The sequence below is a fragment of the Drosophila pseudoobscura genome, chromosome 4, assembly GCF_009870125.1.
Source record: "Drosophila pseudoobscura strain MV-25-SWS-2005 chromosome 4, UCI_Dpse_MV25, whole genome shotgun sequence".
Classification (NCBI taxonomy): Eukaryota; Metazoa; Arthropoda; class Insecta; order Diptera; family Drosophilidae; genus Drosophila; species Drosophila pseudoobscura.
In genome coordinates this window covers 16,134,733-16,156,516 of record NC_046681.1, presented here as the reverse complement: position 1 = coordinate 16,156,516, position 21,784 = coordinate 16,134,733, and the positions used below count along the sequence as shown (strand labels likewise).

General features: G+C 41.2%; 4 protein-coding genes across 4 annotated transcripts in view; 2 read left to right on the top strand and 2 right to left on the bottom strand.

Annotated features, from left to right (window-relative positions):
* The window catches only part of LOC6902426 (discoidin domain-containing receptor 2-like), a 156,446-nt gene that overhangs the window by 3,528 nt on the left and 131,134 nt on the right, over positions 1-21,784 (top strand). The gene's annotated exons all lie outside the window — the stretch shown is intronic.
* AANATL2 (Arylalkylamine N-acetyltransferase-like 2) lies at positions 1,418-2,260 on the top strand. The gene has a single exon (XM_001355837.4). It carries the CDS (start codon positions 1,459-1,461, stop codon positions 2,122-2,124), a length of 666 nt encoding a protein of 221 aa, XP_001355873.3. The 5' UTR covers positions 1,418-1,458; the 3' UTR covers positions 2,125-2,260.
* On the bottom strand, positions 4,063-4,852 carry LOC6902428 (uncharacterized). The gene has a single exon (XM_002133326.3). The coding sequence runs from the start codon at positions 4,789-4,791 to the stop codon at positions 4,114-4,116; it is 678 nt and encodes a 225-aa protein (XP_002133362.2). The 5' UTR covers positions 4,792-4,852; the 3' UTR covers positions 4,063-4,113.
* On the bottom strand, positions 14,907-15,959 carry LOC4816155 (uncharacterized). Its single transcript, XM_001355836.4, has 2 exons — positions 15,812-15,959; positions 14,907-15,747 (listed from the first exon to the last, which is right to left on the bottom strand). The coding sequence occupies exons 1-2, from the start codon at positions 15,903-15,905 to the stop codon at positions 15,050-15,052; spliced, it is 792 nt and encodes a 263-aa protein (XP_001355872.4). The 5' UTR covers positions 15,906-15,959; the 3' UTR covers positions 14,907-15,049.

The window sequence follows — 21,784 nt, the reverse complement described above, 5'->3', positions numbered from 1 at the left end:
TGCTGGGAACTCAACAACCTGACATTTTGCATATCGAATCACGCGATGCGAGGCCCAAACCAAAGCTCTCTCTCTTTCCCTCTCTCTCTCTCTCACTCACTCTCTCTTTCTCTATTGAAATCTGAAACCTGTTCAAAATTATGGTTCATCTGTCTGGCAAAATTATTTGTCATTCGAAAGATAAACAAAAAAACAGAGGTGTTTGGAACAAAAGCTACCTTTTAAACAAAGTTAACAGCCGGTTTTTTTTTTAAGCTCTTAAAAGAAATTAAATCCCATAAATAGTCCAGAAATATCATCAGATATAGAAAAAATGTAGAAGTTTTTATGGTTTTCGTGCTAAAAATATATTTTCACATAGGAATATGTAACAAAAAGCTAAAAGGCTTCCAATAATACGACATTTCGAACTAAATATTATATAAATGCAATGGAGATTGTAGTTGTATTTTTTCTTATTGATATGCGAAAAAATTGCATAATTATAAACATAAATCTTTATCAAATATTTAATCCTCCAAAGAAACAAAAAAAAGTCTAAATAAATTGAATTTTATTATGATTTGTATGATATAAGAATTTACAATTTCAGAACAAAATATAAACTTAAAAGAGGATCAAAATTATGACTATTAGCAACAACTTCCTACAATGCCAATACACCTTCTTCTCTTCAAAAAATTCTCTAACATCTTATAGCCCATCAGAAATATATGAAATAAATTAAAATACCAATGCAGCTGTAGGGGAATCTAAATTATTATATGTTTGTATATTTATTTGGGTAACTGGATCTTTAATAGACGCCGAAAAAAACTTGATGCCGTTAGGAGTACATAAAACTCACAAGACCGACAGATACTCTTCACTTATCTAAGCTCTTAACGCTCTAAAAGTCTCGCAATATAATACAGAAAGTTCCATAAACTTGGGAATCATTTAGATCTTTAAAAGGTCCAGAGAAATGATATAATTCCAACGCCACTTATTCCCTTTTCCGGATTGACTGAACTTTAGGGTACTTCCATCAATTATTTAACCTCTCAAAACATATAGAAATGAACCCAACCAAATTCGAGTATTATTCATGCTCGTTCGGCGGGGCGGCCCGCAAGTCATTCAACCTCATTCAACCTCATTCAACCGCAAGCAAGAAAACAAACAAATGTCTTACGTATACGAGTATGTACAATATATAGGTATATGAATAAAGCTTCTTGATAAGAACAACACGCCGTTAGTTTGGTGGGTGGCTGGTGGCCTGCTCTGGGGCTCTGGTGGTGTGGGGAAGGTCGCCTCGCCACACACATTTGAAAAAAGCTCCGAGCAAGCGCTCTCCATGTGCAATGAGTGTTTGTCGTTTTGTCGCTCAAATTCGCTGGAATTCTCGACGCCGTATAAAGCAAGTAAATTGCGTTAAATTTCTCTCAGTTCGTGTGCGCGAAGGCACTTGAAAAGATGTCATCAGCGATCATCAGCATACGCGTCATGCGACTGGAGGACTACGAGGAGGTGGAGGCCTTTCTGGCCGAGCATTTCTTCAAGGAGGAGCCCCTGATGCTCACCCCGCAGGAGGATCAGGCGGCCACGGAGGTCATACCCGCCGAATCGGAGCTGCATTTGTCGCTCATCCGCCAGGGTGTCTCTCTGGTGGCCATCGATGAGGCGAACGCCAATCGCATTGTGGGCGTGATTCTGGCAGGCGCCCAAAGGCCGGAAGACGTCGAGCAGCACTACGCCGAGGCCCGTCAGCTGGAGCCCACCTGTCTGCTGCATCACATCCACAGATTTCTCGCTGGCATCGAAAAGAGCGCCAAGTACTTTGAGCATTACGGCGTGGACTCTGCCCTGTACCTGTATATTCTTGGCGTGGACTCGTCGGTGCGTCGCCAGGGCCTGGGCTCTCGCCTGGTCTCCGCCCTCATCGACCTGGGCCGCACCAAGGGCTTCTCTGCCATGGTCTCCACCTGCACCAACCAGAACTCCACGCGCCTCATGTCCGCCCTCAAGATGGAGTGCATTCACTCGCAGATCTATGCGGACTACAAAGACGATCTGGGGAGAGTCGTCCTACGACCGCCAGCCCCTCACACGGCGGGCAGTGTCATGGGCATACGCCTCTAGCGGAGGCGACTGCCGGATTGCAGGGCACCAAAGAATATTTTAAACACCCAAAAACACTTGTATTTTATACGCGAAATTATAATTATAGATTAGAAAGCACTATGAATGGAAATAAAGCTTAGTTAGACGCCTTTTACTCGTATGCTATCTCTGATTGTTTTCGAGAGAAATCTGAAAATCTTATCGCATACATAAAAGCTTTTCTCTAAAAGCAGAAAGATAGTGGTATCAAGAATACGAGTATTTACTCAATTTTTGAGTATAAACCATCTGGCAAGTCCAAAGAGCAACAACAATTTGAAGGAAAAACAGTTTGATCGATGAAAAAATGCTTTTGGAAAGGCATTTACCCTTGTTTCCTATACAATTATCTATTTTCTATCAACTATTGATCGATTACACACTTTTTCCTACGCAATTATCGATTTTTATAGACTTTAATCGATTATCGATCGATTTTTAATCGATTTGTATCGATTTTTACCCATTTCTATGGATTATGCCTATCTCTAAATATACGCCTAATTCATTCATTATACCTATTGCTATCGAGTATAGCTTTTTAATGAAATTATACCTATTTCTATGATATAAAACTCTTTCTCTAGGATTTCTATAGGTATAAGCCCTAGCTATTTCTATGAACTGTGCCTACTTTTATCGCGAATACCATTTACAATGGTTTATACCTATTTCTGTAGCTTATACCTAATTTTGTTTACTTATTTCTATCAATTTTACATTAATTCACGGATTTCATAATGTTTGCGGCATTATACCTATTCCCCTGAATTATACCTATTTGATCCCTTATACCATTTTATCCATTATACCTTTTCCTGTGAATTATACGTTTTCTACGCATTAAGCCAGTTTTCAAAAGTTTATACCTATTCCCATGAATTATACCTATTTTATTCCTTATACCATTTTATCCACTATACCATTTCCTATAAATTATACGTTTTTCTACGCACTAAGCCCATTTTCCAAAGTTTATACCTATTTCCATGAATTATACCAATTTTAGACATTATACCTATTTTAGACATTATAGCTTTTCCTATAAATAATACGTTTTCTACGCATTAAGCCAGTTTTCAAAAGTTTATACCTATTCCCCTGAATTATGCCTTTTTTATCCCTTATACCATTTTATCCATTATACCTTTTCCTATAAATTATACGTTTTTCTACGCACTAAACCCATTTTCCAAAGTTTATACCTATTCCCCTGAATTATACCTATTTTTTCTATCGCTTATTGATTTGTGAAATGTGGCTCGAATCACTATGCTTTTTTCGCAGAAATTTCTCTCCTCGAAACTTTAATTCTTAAAGTCGCATCGCTTCTATTCGCTCCACACAAACTTTTGCTCGTGCTGAAGGGACCCCCTCCCCTCTCCACACTCCCCTCTCCCCTCTGCCATCTTCTACTGTTACAAGGCAAATGCTGGCTGGCTGGCTGGCTGCTGCTTTTCTCTTTGGTTTTCCTCGCTTTGCTTTTGTTGTTCCACTTTTCTTCGCACTAAGACTAATTGTTATTTTATTGTGTTTGTAATCCAATCCAATGGCGGGGCGGCGTAACGATAACCACATGCGATGCCTTGGCGATGCGATACATGCGAAAAAGTATCTACAAGATACACACACATGCTCCCTCCCTCCCTCCCTCCCTCCCACTGCTCACTGCCCACGACATTGCCTTTGCTTTTGTTTTTGGAAGACGCGTTGATTACGTAACAGATGTACGCGTGTGGGGGCTTTTGGGGCTTGACCCCCCCGATGTGTGGGTGGACTACCTCAACGAGGGAGGGAGGGAGAAGAAGAGCTCGACTCTAGAAAGAGCTTCTGCTCAGCTGATCGCACGATGGGAAAGCACTGGGAAAGCTTTCAGCTTTAACCTTTGCACTTCTCCCACACCGAATACTTCATTGGTCACACATTTTGGTCACATTTTATTACTGATTGAAGTCTTGGAAAGATAACTCACAACTTAATGGCCATCACTCGTACCTCCCTATGAGGTTCCGGCGGTGCAAATATCACCTTGCCCGTTGCACCCTTGTAGTCCTCATATTTAAGCGAATAGATGCACTCCATTCCCAAGGCCTCCTTCTGTCGGGCAGAGTAAAAACTCGTACAGTTAGCCGTCATCAGGGGATAGCCCTTGGATCGTCCGAGTTCCATGGCGGCGGTGGCCAGACGAGAACCCAATCCCCTGCCCCTCATCGAGACATCCACGCAGGTCAAGTGGGAGTACAAAAGCTTGGACACTCCGTAGTGGTCGTAGAGTTTTGCATCTCTTTCCACCACGTAGTTTATGCGCCTGATGTGGCCGGTGATATCCGTGTCCTGCAGGGCCACGGCATCGGCCTCTTGGCGGTGCTTCTCCACATCCTCGGGGACCTGTCCCTCAGCCAGCACAAAGCCCACGACACGGCCGTCGTTCTCCTCATCGATGGCCACCACGCAGGTCCCGTCGGCAACCAGTGATTGATGATATTGATCGTACAAGTTCCATACTTCCGGGTCTATTGCTGCAGCAATCGGATCGCTGAGGGGTTCTCCCCTAATGAACTGCTCTTCGAATACGTACTTAAAGGTCTCATAGTCCGCCAGGGTCATGATGCGTACGGTAACGCCGTCCTTTGTGGTCGGTTCCATGTTGAATTCCCGGTTTCGACGTCTCTTCAGTAGCTCTTTCCACTCACGAATGTTTCGATTCGAAAATAGTTGCAGCCGGTGGCTCAATAATGATTAGAATATCAGGCTTTTTTTACGATTTAAAGTGAAAGAGAGATTGTAAAAAGCTACAAATAAAACAATAAAATTCTTTGAAAAAGATTACCAAAAGGCGATGGCACAGTGGAACGATGGATGGAAGTAAAGAAATTAAAAAAAATAAAACAGAAAAACAAATTTTAATATAAAGAAAATATAAACAAACAACAAATTAAATTCCCACAAAAATCCCCTTAATTTTCGATAATTTTTAGCAGTGAAAAAACGTTTTTGTCGAGGCACAAATGCCTGCTTTCTAAGCGTACGATTCTCACTGGGAGAGAGCTGCCCATGCAATGGAAAAAGAGAGTGAGAGAGCGGCTGCTTCTGTCTGTTATATAGATTTATAACCAGAAACAGGAATGCCAAAAATTAGAAACGCTTAAAGTAGAAACAATAACAGACTGCGAAAACAGAAAGGAGCACCCCACAAGAGACAAAGAGACGCCACAGAAAGTGAGAAGAGGAGACAGGAACTGCCCACCCAAAAAGGGGGAAGAGGAGACAGGAACTCCCCACCCAAAAAGGGGGAAGTAGAAGGGGAGACAGTAGCCCGCCCCCACCCGCCTAAAAAGCGAGTAGAAACTCCACCGAAAATACGCAAAAAGGTGGCAAACAGGACCATTTCCTGACCCTGGTCTGTGGACTCTGTCTGCCGGTCCCGGCCCGACCATCGGACTGACCAAAAACCAACATAATTTACATGTCTGCAGTGGAAAATCGACAGAGAGAAAGAGAGCAAAGAGCGACGAGGGAGCCCGTCTGGAGCGTCTGTTTAGCATGTTTGTGCCATCCTGGAGCCAGGACTTGCAACAGTTGTTATTCCACTGCTTTTGAGAACCTTAAATTTCTTAAAGAATTTAGCCTTCGGGTAAAACTCTTTCGAGTAACGCTAGAATTTGATTAAATATTTTAACGAATTTTGCGAGTGATTTTTATTTTTTTTTGTCCCTTAAAAATTCCAGTCTTGTCAAAGCGCCCAAAATTATGCAGCAAAAATGGTTACGTTTTTCGTAAAAACGAAAACAAAAGCCAGCCGCAGGCCTCCTGGCCACAGACTCTCCAGCTCCACTGTATGTACAGTACACTGCGGCTATGACAGAATATTTGTGCAACTTTTGTCGCCCTCATCGCACACAGGTGCATCGGAAAAATGTTCTCCAAATATTTGCGCAAGTGAATTTGTGATTTATGCCACATGCCACACGGTGGGGCACGATGGCTCTGCGTGTGCCTCTGTGTGCCTGTGTGTGTGTGTGTGTGTGCCGGGGCGTGACCTAAAAATATTTTTTCAACCCAACTGCCAAACTAATTAAAAGTGAAAAGTTGACAACATTCTCGCTAGCTGGAATATTTGATTTATGGCAACCGCAGAGCAGCGCAGAGCAGAGCAGAGAAGCGCAGAGCAGCGCAAAAATTTAATGAAAATTCAATCAAAGTTTGCGCCACTCATCGGGGCAGGCTTCTCCTGCTTGCAACATATTGTACGTACCCCAGAAGCTATGGTGGGACGACCTCCACTCGGCGTTTTTGTTGTTTTTGTTATTGCCTAAGTGACCCTAATGAAGATTAATTTAGAACAAGTGCCAGTGCGAGAGTCTGTGTTTTGTTTGCGGCTGATTGTCTATTAAAAAGATTCTAAAGAGAAATACTGGAACAAAATTGAATACTGCCGCTGCTCTGCTTGGTTCCATGACGCACCCAAAGAATATATATTCCCTTCTAAGTGGATACCATAATGAAGATTCGACTACAACAGAAACGAAAGAGAGAAAACAATTTAATCAAATCATTTTCATTGATTTAGATTTTGTTTGTGCAGATAGCCACAGAAGATAGAGACAGCGAGATAAAGAGAGAGATCTTAAGATTAAATATATTCAAAATAAGTGGAAGAGAGGCAGCAGAAGAAGAGAAGAAAACGAATAGGGAATACTCTATAGAAGATATATTAGAGATTATAAAGATGAAAATATAATGGGATTTGAGGGTTATCAAAAGAGGAGTACGAGTATTATGATATTTTGGTAAGGAAATATGGGAAAACATTGAAGACCTTGTTTCGAGGCTATATTTGGAGGAATAATGGGAGTTATGTCATAGAAACTAAAGTACTAACATAAGTACTAAGTTATAAGGTGAAACTTTGTAGTGGAAGGATGATACTGATATTTTCTTCAAGATAACATCTACAGCGAAACTCAACTTATGGATAAAACATCACACATTGATGTATTTGATAACTATCTTAAAGATTAATGACGTTTTTTCATGTGAACGGGTGTATTTTGAAGGAAAATCTTCTTTAAATGCCGTGGAATATTCGAGAAAATATATAACCAAACATTAACTGATAAAAATTATCATTCTTCTGGGGATGCGATACTTTTTAATACAACTTCACAAATATCCAGGCGTTTTTCAAGTGTAAAAGTTGAATAATTCTATAATATTTTCCAGAATTAAGCCCAAAATTTTAATAAATCTCCAAACACAATATAATTTCATATAGTTTTGAAACCATTTCTTACCAAGAGACACTTTTTTGCCCAAGTAACTAATTAAATATCTTTTATTTCCAGGTAACATTCCGGCATACCCTCTCTTAAAACCCAAAAAAACGAGAGGCTCCCAAAGGCTTCTGCCTGCCAGCAAACCTGCAATCAAGGGATCCCCTAAAACTATGTAGTTTTACGAGTGGAACAACCAGCTACTTGTCTCTTTTTCGATATTATCTTTAGAGGTAATTAATTTATTAAACAATTTTCATATGCAAGGCCCTCCCGGGGCGTACACGGATGCACTCTTTGGGCCCCAAAGGGCAGCTCCGCAGGCAGTCGGCAGTCGGCAGTCTCTACGAAAATTTCTGTGTATTTGTTAATTAGTGAAAAATAACAAAAACGGAATTTTAAATTTTCCAAAAACAGTGATGCATAATTTAACGCTATTCAAAAGAGATATTCCTCCGATTACGAGATTTCGTTTCGGCTGCCTACACAATGTGTAACGCATTATAATAATTCCTACTATTCCTAAACTCTCGAGATCTTCCAATCTTCCAACTGAATTCAATTCAATTCAAAGTTCGTTTATCTGATTTTCCCTTCAAGTGGTTTGGTCGGACCGGATCGGCCTTTTGCCTGTTGTTTCACTTTTCTATGAATATTTATTTGAAAATTTACTTCGTCTGTTTCGGCCGTTTGGGCAGTTCTTTTTTTTCCTCTTTCAATTAAAATTTGTGTGTTGCTTTTAACGAAATGTTCAAAACAGTTTGTTTGGTTTAGTGAATTTCGAATGTTTTTTAAATGATTTATTAAACAAATTTGAAATAATTTGAGAGCTACTTCGGAAATTCAGGTGTTTTCTCGAGTGGAATTCGTGTGGTGCTTGTAGAATGTTTGGTTCTCCATTGAATGGATAGTTTTATTGAAATGTGGGCAATCGCTGAGGTGAAGAGCGATGAATATTGCACTTGAAAGTATTTTCGGGAATATTATTTTGGAAATATATATAGATTTCATTTAAATATAAGAATTTTATCATGTTACTAGTTCAAAAACATAAAAAATAGTATCATAAATACTCTATTTAAATTTGTATTTTAGTTTTTGAAATTCATCTATGTATTTTAGTACAGAAACAATCAAAGTTTTTGTTAAGTTCTTTGGGCTTTTAGGGAAATGTCAATAAAATATCAATATTAATTCACTTTTTGTAGACAAGCATTAAAAATTATTTTCGAAAAATTGTATTAATTTTACTATGCAATTTTTTATATTTTACTTATTTTTATTATTATTATTTATTTTTATTATTTTATTATTATTATTTATTTTTATTATTTGATTATTATTATTTATATTTATTATTAAATTATTTTTTAATATTTTTTTATTATTTTATTAGTATTACCTATATATTTTATTTTATTATTAATTGTAGTTTTTACTATTATTTCAATAAAAAACATATGAATATTGTACAAACTTTTTGGCTGTGAATATCACCAAGAACTGATTCTACTGATAAATACACTAGCTCTCTTAAATTTGTAGACTATATATCTACCCTCATAATATTCTCCGCTGCAAAAAACAAAACAAAACTAAAGGCAATAAAAATTCCCCATCTACCGCGCTGCTGCAAAAACAATTCCCACAGCGCACCGCAACGACTGGCCAGCCGCCTGCATATAAAAAAATTTGTAAATCGATTTTCATAAAACTAACAAAAACAAAGTTGCAAAAAAAAAACAAGAAACAAGAAACAACAAAGAAACAGGGAAAGACGCACAACGAAAGAGAGAGAAAAAAGATATTAATAAACAAAAATGATTTATGTGTCTGCTGCAGTGCGGTGCAAGAGCCTCTCCCCGCCCCCCCACCACACCACACCACACCACAGCCCTTCGCCAATGGTCACTCCACTAACTGTAGCGGTTATTTTTGCTCAGTTTTATTGTTGTTTTTGTGTGTGTGTGTTATCTGGTTAATCTAATCATTTGATTTAGGCGCTGAGAAGCGAGCGAGAGACCCTCGTAAAAACATTGCAAAGCGGCGCCTGCGCAACAGGTAAAAACGAAACAACGAATAACCAAAGAAAGAGACAAAAGAAAGAAAGAGAGAGAGACTCTGCGGGCAGACGGAGTGGCGTATTGATCTTTGGGCAGAGCAGCAGCAGAGCAGAGCAGCAGCAGCAGAGCAGAGCAGCGGGCGTGTGCATGACAAATGTTCACTGATTTATTGACAGACTCAAGTGGAGAAAAGGCGGGAAACGGCGGGGAACGGGACGGACTGCAACGTACTACGAGTATTGTACATATGTCAGGGCCTTGGTCACGTTCTTTTCGTCGTCGTCGTCGTCGTCGTCGTCGGTGCCACTTCACAGGGCCCATGCCGCCACCTGCTGTGTAAAAATAGCGCAAAAAAAAAAAAGAAAGAAACAAAAACCATATTCTGTGGAATGGTCTTTCGACAGAGCACAGGTCCAGGCCATGACGCTAAACATTCGGCCCTGTCTCTGTAATCGGAGAACGAACCACCACCACCGCCACCCACAAAAAATAAATACCAAAAAAGAAAAAGAAAACAAAAAGTTTACACCAAAAACATATCCATCGAAAATGCATTGCTTCCGTAGTATTTTTTGCTCTCATTTCCTATGTTGCAGGTGTTGCAAGTCGGAATTTATTGTGGGACGTCAGCGATTTTTATATAATTTTATTACCGCCTTGGATGTGGGGCGAACAGGTTTTTTTTTTTTTTTTGGTTATTTTGTGTTTAGTGTTTTTTTTTTTTGGGGCTTTTATTTCGAGTGTGGGCAAGCCGAAACGAAAGAGTTTTTTTTTGTGGGAATTCTTAAAGATATTTTGAGATTTAAAAACACATAAAAATGCTCCATAAAAGTCCCCCCATTTACCCGCACCAAAAACTGTAACATTTAACACTCAATCAACAATCAACAATCTATCGAGGCACATCAATCAAATGTGGAGAAATGCCAAGCATAAATCACAACCACAAAAGCAAAGACGCGCCACTAAAAACAAAGTCAACATAACCTCAATTTGCTTGTGGCCAAAGTTAAATACGAAAAAGGACATTCCAAGAACCCAAGAAACGACGACAGCAGAGAACTAATCAACCAGAACAAGGACATGAAAGCACAGGACACAAGAAACAAACAAAACAATAAATAGAAAAAAAAGAAAGAGAAAAAAAAATGGTAGGAAAATTATGATGGAAAATTATGACTTAAGTTGGCGACGGACGCGAGACCCTGCCGCTAACGTGAATAAAAGTCATTTGTAAGGCGGCCACCGCCAGACGACAACAAACAGGTCCCTGGAGAGGGGCGGTGGGGCGGCGGCGGGGCGGTGGGGCGGCGCGGCGTCTGATGGTCAGAGAGTCCGAGTTTTGCGGTCATTATGGTGGCTCTTGGGGTCGACTCGGACTCTCGTTGGATATTAATAATGAATACTCTCCCCTCTCGTTTATACACAAATAGAGAACTTTCGGTTCCGTTCCGTTCTGGCCTGCAAGCAGCAGCAGCCGCTGAAAGGGAGCGCAATAAAAGTGACACGCAAAGTGCTAATTTGTCATCGGGGGCCAAGGCCTTTCGGCCAGACAGAAGAAGTTTTTTAAATGGGAGAAAGGCAACAGAAAAAAAAAGAGTTGGGGAAAGTCCAAGGGAAATTGTGGAAGGGTTAGACTTAAAGCGGTTAAAAATAGCCATTAAATGAAGGGATTTGATCATACATAGATACATAGATAGTTCTATCCATCAAGCCTTTAAAGTATGTATATTTTATGGATATTTATTTGAATAACATAGTCCTGTGAAATGAAGTTCAAGAAGGTTCAAAGAGGATTTTTGGAAGCCATTAAATGGAGGGATTTGATCATAGATAGATCATTGGTCCACCCTTAGTTTTAATTAGTATTTTGTGGCATTAAAAGCCTTCAAAGTATGTAGATATTCTGTATCTGTGAAGGTTCCAAATTAACTCCAATCCGCACTGTGATTCACTCTCCAAAGAGAGTCCTTGCTCCCCCGCGTGGAATATTCATGGGGCTAATCATATTCCACATTAACTTCCTGCCTACTGCTCGTCCGAGTATGTGAGGAGCAAACATTTTCCCCCATTATAATATATCTACATATGTGGGAATGGGAAAACTTTACAAACCTCAGAGCAGACGCAGACACAGCGCCACACCCAAGCTCTTACCTCTGGGCAAATAAAGATGGAAAAAAGACTACCATCCTCCGGGCTCCTGTGCCTCTGGTATCCTTTGGCTTTCGCCACACGAAATGGCAGCAGAAACACACAAAACGAGGGGAACGGAGGGGATTTTCAAACATATCGCATATACAAAATGCAAACATGTCTGGCAAACACAAATCCCATAAATGTTTTGTGCCCCTCTCTCAATGGGAATGGGATGTGGAGGGGGAGGAGGAATGGGCGGGCTAGTGATAAAAACTTGCACACAAAAAAATATATTTTCATATGTGAAAATGTGTAAAGTGTAAAAGTTGTTCGCTCTGTGGCGGCGATGTTCCTTCGTTTTAGTGTTTTCTGGTTTTCTATTCCATTTTGTTTGCCTGCTGTTTTGCTCTGCTTTCTTTATCCGCCTCTCTGTTTGCACTACTACTACGACGACGACGACGACGTGGTACGTGGCACGGACTGTGTGAGCATCAGGTGCTGTGGCAAAAGAAATTACAACAAATCCATTTGTAAAATTGCAAACCGAGACCATGGAGGAGGCACCTCTACTCCTCCGCTTATCTCCGCTCTTCGTCCTCCGCTTCCGTCCTACGCTTATCCTTCACGTTGCCTTTGATGGCCTTTTTGTCCTGTCGCTCTTTTCTTCGGCACTCGGAGTGGCGATGTGCAAGGATTAGGGATGGGCTTCGGGCGAGCGATGAATATCGTCTGTGGCATCTTTCGAGTGATCTCGAAAGGGATGGGAATGGTCTAACAGGATCAGGCAGGTCTTCAAAATGGCTTCTGATGGGTCTTTTTTGTTTAAGATTTGCATAAAATATTGTTGCTATTTTTAATATTTTTTTATCAGAGTTTTATATTATTTTTGATTATTATTTTGAATTATAAAATAAACTAAATATTTGTATTATTAATTTTAAAGATTTATTTTTTATTGGGGATGGGCTTTAGGCTTAAATAAGTTTCATAGTTGCTTTGAGGAATATTTACTATCATATAATCCCTAAATGGAACCATTAGAATGTCATTTCCAAAGGTTTTACCCTAGAAATTAACAATTCTATAGGCTTAATGTCATATTTGAGTCTAAAACCTTAAGATGATTGAAAATGGAGGGGTCTCTGAAGATATTCGATACTCAAAAGTATCTTAAATAGAATAAATATCATGTGCATAGACTGGAATCATGCAATAATCGTAAGCGATTGAGAATACCTTTAATTCTCGCACGATCCTAAAACAATCTCTCTGATCTCTGAGCCCAGTTCTCACGCATCCAACTCTAAGCCCAAAAACTGCTATTCCGTATGGCAGTCTCGAGTGTGGCTACTCCTTTTGAGCTCTTGAACCAATTACAAGGCCTACGAGCCCCATAGATTACGACTCCTCTGGCACTGCACTCCTGTCATTATGGACTCAAAAATCAAGATGGAAGCCACTCGCTTGCTTGCTCTCGTTTGCTGGCTGCCTGTCATTTGCCTGGGCAAACATTCATCTTGCTAAAGTTTGTCCAGAATTCCCTGCCAGAACCCGAACAAAGACCGTTCCCCAGTCGCAGGACCAGAGACCGAGACATTCATCAATTTGTTAGGGGAAGCCGTGCACCGGAGAAAAAATAAAAAAAAGAGAAATTGCAACGAACATTTTTGGAGCTGCCGTTGCAACAGCAGCTTGCATATAAATTTGCAAAAATAAGTGCAGGCGCCAGGCATACCTTTTGGCCAGGGTTTTCGTCCCACACTCTGGCGCTTCAAGGGTTGCCAGCCACTGCCTTCCGATGCTCTCCGACGCCTTCTGGTCAGCACAAACTACACACACGTCAAATTTCAAACAAGCTCCCCGCCTGCCGCAGGACAACCACCACCCAGACAGGCTGGCAACAAAAAATTATATAGGAGCCAGGAGTCGCAGACTCCTTCCGACGAAACGAAAAACGACTCCTGGAAGGGGACGAACAGTTTGCTCCGCCAGCACCTGGCATCTTTTTTCGTCTGCACTTTTCCTGCTTTCTATCTTATTTCATGGTTTGAGCAGCGGAGGGTCTGGGGATGGAGCAGGAGCAGGAGATGAAGCTAGTGCCGGTAGCAACAATGAAAACGGCAGCCAACTCCCGAGGTTTGAAGGTAAAGGCATTTTTGGGGTTCAGGTTTTCGGGCATAGCTGAGGCACAAGGCGGAGGCTTCAGCAAGACGTCGGATTTACTTAAAGCGTTTTTTAAAGAAAACTATTTGTATGAAGAGGAAAAGGAATAAGAAAGGCCAGAAATATGTTTAAAGATGAACATAAAGATGAATAAGAAGAATATGTGCAAAGAAACTCTTAAAACACCCAATCTGAAGGTTTTATGCGGAATCGGGGTCACCAATTGAGCCAAAAATCGATTTTGGTAAGAAAAAAGATATAATTTTGATTAAACAAAAGTCTTACGTTTGTATTCTTCACCAATAAAGTCTTCTGATTGATTGAAATACCAACTAAATCGTCTGTTGACCTAGTCGGGGTCACCAATTGGTATACAAATTTTGTATGAATGCAGTATTATACACATATATCCTCCGGATACAAACTTTAAGAGTTCAACAGATGATACTCACAGGGAAAAACTGTGGTAGTTATTTTCCAAAGCGTTGGGGTCACCATTTGTAGTAAAACTAACATTTATCATGTGCCTTCATTGAAATACTTGCTACATTCCAAATTGCTATCCCAAAAGCAACCTCTAACACTCATTAGATCCCTCGGAAGTACTTTTCGCAGGAGTCCTGTGCCCCGACAAACATTTGTAAAGTTCTATAGTCCCTGGGTTTTGCTCATTGGAAAAGTTGCTTCGCCTTAAAACAATAACTGCAGCTGCTGCTGCTGCTGCTGCTCATCTCTCGGTAGAACTTTTACTGTCTGCTGCCTGCCACACAGCCATCGCCATCGCCATCGCCATTGCCCCACCTGACGCTCCTTTTCCCTTTGCCACCTGTCGTGCGGTGGCAACAATTCCCTTTTTTATGCTCCTCTTTCCAGAGGATGAGGATTGTAGCACACGTTAGTTTGGGGAATTGCAAATAAATATTTCAACTGCAGTTGCAGATTATTTTAGTGCTAGTCCGAAACTCCTGAAAGTCGTAACAATCCACGGGAAAATGGTTGCAGCAACAGAAGCAAACAAAGAGCCAGAAAACTGCTGAGACAAGGAGCAGGAGCAGGAGCTGAGGCACGAGGACCTGGTCCTTGCGAAGGATAGTTTCGGCTTAGATTTCTCCAGGGAACTATGATAAAGTGCGGCCCCATAATGAAGAGAAAGGAGAGAAGTTTTGTGTGTGTTTTTTGGGCGAAGGTTTTTATTCGCTTCTTCTCTGTTTATTCTCTGCCTCGCAAAATATTTCAATTTGTTCAATTCACTCGAAGCTGGAAGGCTCACTTTCTATTCAGATGAGTGTTCCTCAGGTAAATGCCGGCCAGGACCTCCTGAATGCGCCTGCGACGCTTGTCCTGCATGAGCATCGAGAACAGCAGCTTGGGGCTCAAGCCACGATTGTTCTGACGGTCCAAGGCATCGATTTCGTCCTCGCTGATTAGATCTCCATCGTGATCCTCCTCCTGGGCAGCCGCAGAAACTGCTGGACGTTCGTTCTCCACAGCAGGGGCATCCGGACTTGCCTCCTCTGCGGCCTCCACCACCTCGGTGTCGTCTTCAAAGAGACTTCCATCTGCCAGATCGTTCAAGTTCAAGCCCTGTAAAAGATCAGCAAACGATGGCGCAAAAGCACTCCTCCTGGCACTCGTCGTGTTCGAGCTGTTGGCGGAACTGGGCAGATAAATGCCCTGCATGTTGTTGGGGTTCACGATCAAGAACGTGGGTCCTCCGCTCCCGGTGCCCAGATACTCCATTCCCGGGAACTGTGGCTGCGGCGGACGCGTCTGTGGTGGTGGCGGGTAGTACGGATAGTAGGGATAGTGGGGATGGTGCTGCTGATGATGGTGATGCCTGTCATCCTCCGAGTTCGAGGAGGGTTGCTGCACAATGATGACTTGTGGCTGCTGCCTGTGACTCTCCTGGTTGTTGTCGCCACGTCGCAGGTTCCACAACAGACGGGGCACGATCTTGTCCAGGCCTAAGGGAAGCAGGAAACAGTTGAGAAAACGCTTCTTAATCATGGATCTCCATGGATTCCTTACCACTTTCCCTTCTGTTCTTCGAGCCAGAGCCATGCTCGGCTGCACTCAAGGCCACAAAGGCTGCAAACACTACACAAATGCTTAGGACTCTCATGGTTCTCTTCGTTGATAGCTCCAGTGGTTGACTGTGCCTCAAACTTGAGATTCTGGTGACTTTTATAGCGGCAAATCGCAGCCCATGCCCCAGCCCCATTCCATTCTTGTGTGGCATGCGTCGTCAGGTGTTAATTTCACAGTTGATCTATTTAACTGTATATTTTTTATTCGCCCGAGGTATCGGGCCTCGTAAATCAATTTCCAATTCGCAGCATTGTTTCGCCTTTCGTTTTATGGCACTCGTTAAATTCTCCCTCTTTGACCGACTTTATGACCGCGTGTCCGCGAGTCTGCGTGTCCGCGAGTCTGCGTGTCCGCGTGTCCGCGAGTCCGTCGCCCGCTCTTTCATGATCGATTTAGCATTAAGTACTCACAGATTGCCTAGCCGCTAGCTACAGATACAGCCTCTGGTCTGCTGGGCGCTCTAATGTGTTTAGTTTATGGCGCAGATACTTTATTTATGATCTGTGTACACTGGTTCTGCAGATCGGATAATTTGCAGTGCATTAACCCCCTTCGTTTCATTGAACTTGAGATACAATTTGCAGTAGTTTTTGGTTTTTGGTTGAATTTTAGAAAGCTGTTGGCTCTGAATCTATGACCTGGTTTTAGGTTTGGATTCAAAGATTGTTTCTAGAGGCCAGCCTTTGGCATGTGGCAGATAGAAGATGATTACCGAGACTTTAATTCAGGCAAAACCCCAAATTGAGACTTTTTCTGAGAGTAAACTTGATTAAAAAATTGTTTGAGGGGTTTTTTGGTGGATAAACCTCCGCAAAAGATTGTTCTTTGGGATAAAACTCTACTTTAAAGGGTTTCTAGGGGGATAAACCTACACTTAAGAGTGTTTTTGAAGGACAAACCTCTAAAAAGTAATATTTCTATGGGTAAAAACTTCCAATTACAAGTATTTCTATATTAAAAATCTGCTTAAAATATTCTAGTGCATAAATCCGAAGGTTTTTCCATCAATTTAAGACCCAAAATGTCTCCCCACACTTTTTCACCTATGATTCCTTTGAGTGCCCCTCAAATAAAACACATTTCCTGCCAAATAAATATGTACAGCCCAAAGGCTGTTCCTGGGAAACTGAAATATAAAATTGGCAAAAACAGCAAACAATATCGAAACGTTATATCCGTTACAATCGAATCGAAAGTAAAAGTCCTATCCTTGTGCAATCAGAAACCAAAGACAACAAAAGTCCCCTCCACACACGCACACTAACACACACACGCACACTAACAACCACACACACACTAGATAGAGGTAAATATTATTTAAAAAACCGAAACACGTAGGCGAAACACAAAGTACAAATCGCACTCAATCAAAATCACCTCAAGCAGCAGCAGCAACAACAACAATCTCTGAGCACCAACACACACACACACACACACACACACACACACACAGACTCCACAAGAGTCGAGATCCCACAGATGAAATCCCGCATTACACGAGATGGAACGAGGAGCCGAGCCATAAGTAAAAAATAAATAAGAGAGGGCACAGAAGGGAAGATTGGAACCGAAGGCGAAGACGAAGGCGAAGGCAACAGGAAGACACACCATACCGAAAGTTCAACACACAGAAAACTGTCATGTACGAGGATTTAACAGATTTAAATTCTATTTGGCAAAAGGGGCATGGTGCAGAGCACCGGGGGGGGGCGGAGAGGAGAGGTGGTGCGAGCAATAGAGGAAAAACAACTCAAGAGGGGGCGGGGAGGAGGGGCCATAGTTTGAGCTATGGAGATAAGGGTCTCCTAGGAGTGCGATGGAAGGAGACAGGTCTCCTTTTTTGGCATTATTTTTTCCTTTTCTGCCCGCCCGCACGCTCTGTGAACGCTTTTGGGGAGCTCTCGTCTAATATTGACCAAAGGGCCTTGTGTGGAAGAGAGAAATTTGCTTTCTTTTGTCTTAATGCCCTGCCATTTCCGCATCACAAAAAATGATGGGCTCTCAATCTGAAGTGAAGGTATGGTAAAAGGTATTTTTATACTTTTCCCAAATTAAGATAGTTTTTGGAGGGATATTGGAATCCATAGATCATAGATCGGTTGATGAAAATTGCCAACAAAAAAATATCAAAAACTATTAACCGAAAGTCTCTATTGCTCTCAGATATGAAAGCGCTGCAAAAATGTCGAAATTGAGTTATACAAAATTCTACACAAAAAATACTTTTTTTTAAATACCAAAAATAAATTTAAGATAAAAATAAAACAAAAATTCTAAAATATTACAAAATACTGTTAAAAATATCAGAAACTTTTTTGAAAAAATACCATAAAAATACTGGAAAATACAAGAGTAATAGTAGAAATAGAAAAACAATGCATCAAACATTAGAAATAAACCCGAAAAAGATATAAAATAAATTATAAAAAAAAACAGAAAATACTTTTAAAAATTTCAGATAAATAGTTGAAAAAATATCAGCAAAATACTATATAAGAAACTCAAGCAATTTCTAGCATCATTATTCGACTCATTAGAAGTAAACCAGAAAAAATATCTAAAATAAATTATAAAAAAAAAAACAGAAAATACTTTTAAAAATTTCAGATAAATAGTTGAAAAAATACTAGATAAGAAACCCAAACAATATCTAGCATCATTATTCGAATCATTAGAAAACATTAGTAAATCAGAAAAATATCTAAAATTAATTAACAAAAAAAAAACCAGAAAAAATTACTGAAAGCTTCTTAAAAACATACTATAAAAAATATATACTACAATGTATAAATATAATATAAAAAAATATTCGAAAAATCGTGAATAAAATAAATTTAGGTAATCTCATTATTTGTTTCAGAAAGGTACTAGATAAAAAATATAATCAAGAACGTACTAGTATCAATCTTCGGTTCCTGAAATATTTTCTGAGTACCCTGTTTTTGTCGTAAAACCCCCATATGTCTCAGAATCCCCTACCACTGTCCTGCAGTAAGCCTGAACGCCGTGTTAAAGCCTTACTCTTTTCACACAATCCCAATAGAGGCCTTCCTCCCCTACCTAATCACTGTTTCAGAAACTGTGTGATGTCCGGGGTAACAGTTTCGCTTATGGCTCCACCTTCATCCACCTGCAGTACCCCTCCGTCGTCTCGTCTCTATATGCACATGTCCGGCCACTTAGCCTACATTAGGACGCTGCCATGGACGTGGGCCATTCTCCATGAGTGTGTGTGGGTGTGGGCAAACATCGTATCTATCGATTGCCATGACAATTCAATTCGTTATGCTTAAAACTACGGGTCCATCTGTCCACCTGCTCCAAGGAGACTCCGAAAAGCAGAGCTTCGATGGCGCCAAAGCAGAGTCCCCAGAGGGGCAGGAGGAGGAGGTCCGGGAGAAGGTGTTCCCCTTTTTGAAGAGATATAAATGAAAAATCAGCAACATACGGCACAGCATCTGGACTCTGGCCCAAATTTGCATCCTGTTCCACAGCATTTTTACGTAAATTGGCAGTTAGGACAGAGCAGAGCAGAACAGGACGACGACCCTCAGGTTCATTCAATGGGGCAGCAAAAGCATTGGCCCGCTCTCTGTGGCACATTCGAGTGTGCCTGTGTTTTTGTGCGATGCAAATAGATGGAAGAACTCTCGGCCAGTGTCCACCCACAGACGAGGGCTTAATTAAAGTTGTTGTGGCTTTCGGGGGGGCGTCCCTCCCCCCCACTACCCGCCTCCCCACCAGTAAGCCCCCTCTCTAGTAGCCAAAGGAACGTGTTAATCTGCCGAATACTCGAGTGGTTCCAGATGCAGATGGAACTGAAGGATGTTCAAAATGTGCCCAGCAATCTGTTGAGTCTCAAGCGGCGCTATGCTTCACTGGCCTCATGATGGGGGGCATGCAACCATTTGATGGATTAACTGGGGCACATCAAGTGGGTGGTGGCAGGGGGGAGGTGGGCTTGGAGATGGGACCATTATACGGTTAATGAATAATTTCGATGGTAAATGAATCTTGCCTGCTTTTTCTTTCAAATATGCATAGCTTTTCCAAGAAAAAATCATAAAATATTGTCGTTTAATGGAATAATCGGTCGTCAGTGCGATTATTGATAACCAAAATCGATAAATTATGATTCTGTTAACCTTTATTGTTTTTTAATGCAAATCTATGATGATGGTAATTCTGAAAATGGAGTTCTATTCTATTCCTCGGTTCATTCCAGTACTCTTGAATGTAAAGCAGCTCAAAAACAAACAAAAATCGGTTATCGGAAAGTGAAACTTACTAAAACTGAGACTTAAATATTTCAAATATTTAAAAAATTAATAAAAAAAAAAATTTTAATTAAAATTGTGTTTAAATCTAAAAACTAATGTAATATCCAATATTTTTGGTATGATATAAGGAAACTTTGATTTAAACCAATATAAATTGGTAATATAATACTTTTAACAAATAATTCCAATAATTCCTTAAATGAATAAATAAATAAATAATACTAAAGATAATTTATTCTTCTTTTTATATATTAAAAACTTTAATTTTGAAGCAGTTCCAACTCCTAATCTTAGAAATACCTAAAAACTGCTCATTTTTGTATTCCTTTCCTACTTTAAGACCTTCTTTCGCTTCCCAGGTAACCCCTTCATTTCTTTTACCATTTTCCCGTCGAATAATCTCATATTCTCGACATTCTTTCCGCTTCAAAGGTATTCCTTAATCCCTTCCTAGGATACATGCTCGTAGAAATTCGCACGCATTCGTTAAGCTCTTTCCCTGGTGGCCCATGTACCGTCCGTCATTATCATTTAAAATTCCCCAACTCTCAATGCGGCAGTGGCACATTGGGGGCTCTCTGGCTCTCTGGCTCTCTGGCTTGTGGCATCTTGACATTTGCTGCTTCCTTTGCTGCTCTGTTTTGGGGCTCCTAATTCCCCGTTGCTGTTCCTTCTCCCACATCCCACATCCCGCATCCTCCTTCCATCTTCTCTGCTTCCTTCTCAGATCCCACATCGTCGCAAAAAGGCATTGCCAGCCATTTCCTGCGCTGTTCTGCTGCTCCTCTCGTGTGTGTCGCGCTGCCATTTGGCATCCGCCGCTGGACAGCAGCCCTCAGAAACCCACACTGAGAGAAAGCCTCGCCCGTTCTGTGATTCCTCTCTATCGTTGTTGCTCCCTCTAAGCATTCTCTCAGTGTACCCAAGGGAGGCAGGGGGGGAGGGGGGGGAGCACTCTCCATTGCCACTCAGCAGCACAAATTTTCGGCAGCATGCTTTTCCGGTTTGCCAACGCAGCAGCAGTCGACGACTCCTTATCCTTGCCCCTAGGAGTCGCCCCCCCCCCCCTCGCCGCCGTCCTGCCGCCCCTCTCTCTAGTTCAATAAGGATTTCCGTTTCAATTCGTGCGCCGCCTCGTCGGCTGCTCTCTGGCCAAGGGTCCTGTCCATTTTCATTTATCGAATTTTTCACTTTGACGACCTTTAGGCCTCGAGGCTCAACTTTTTACACTTTTAGCAGCAATTTCCTTAGTCCCTCCCCCCACACCCTCCTCAGGATTGTATTATTTATTTATTTCTACTTTTGATACCCTACAAATGATGGCCCGAATCGATTGGGATCGTCGAGAGTCTTGAAAGTGGAAGAGGAAGGTTTTTCCTTCGGGTATTTCGTCGGGAGTTCCATCGCCGCAAACTTCCTCGGGTCATGGCTGTACTTTTTCAAAACCCCATGGCCCGAGGATGTTGCCTGTGATCCAGCTCAAAATCAAAACGATGTGAATAAAGTGCTATTCGTGAATGAAGTGTGAGTGTTTTTTTCCATTCTATGATCTGTTGGACTCCAGTATCGTTGCTCGGGTCGTTGTTGGATCTATTGAAAAGTAAACAACGAACCGAGGAATTTTACTGGCACT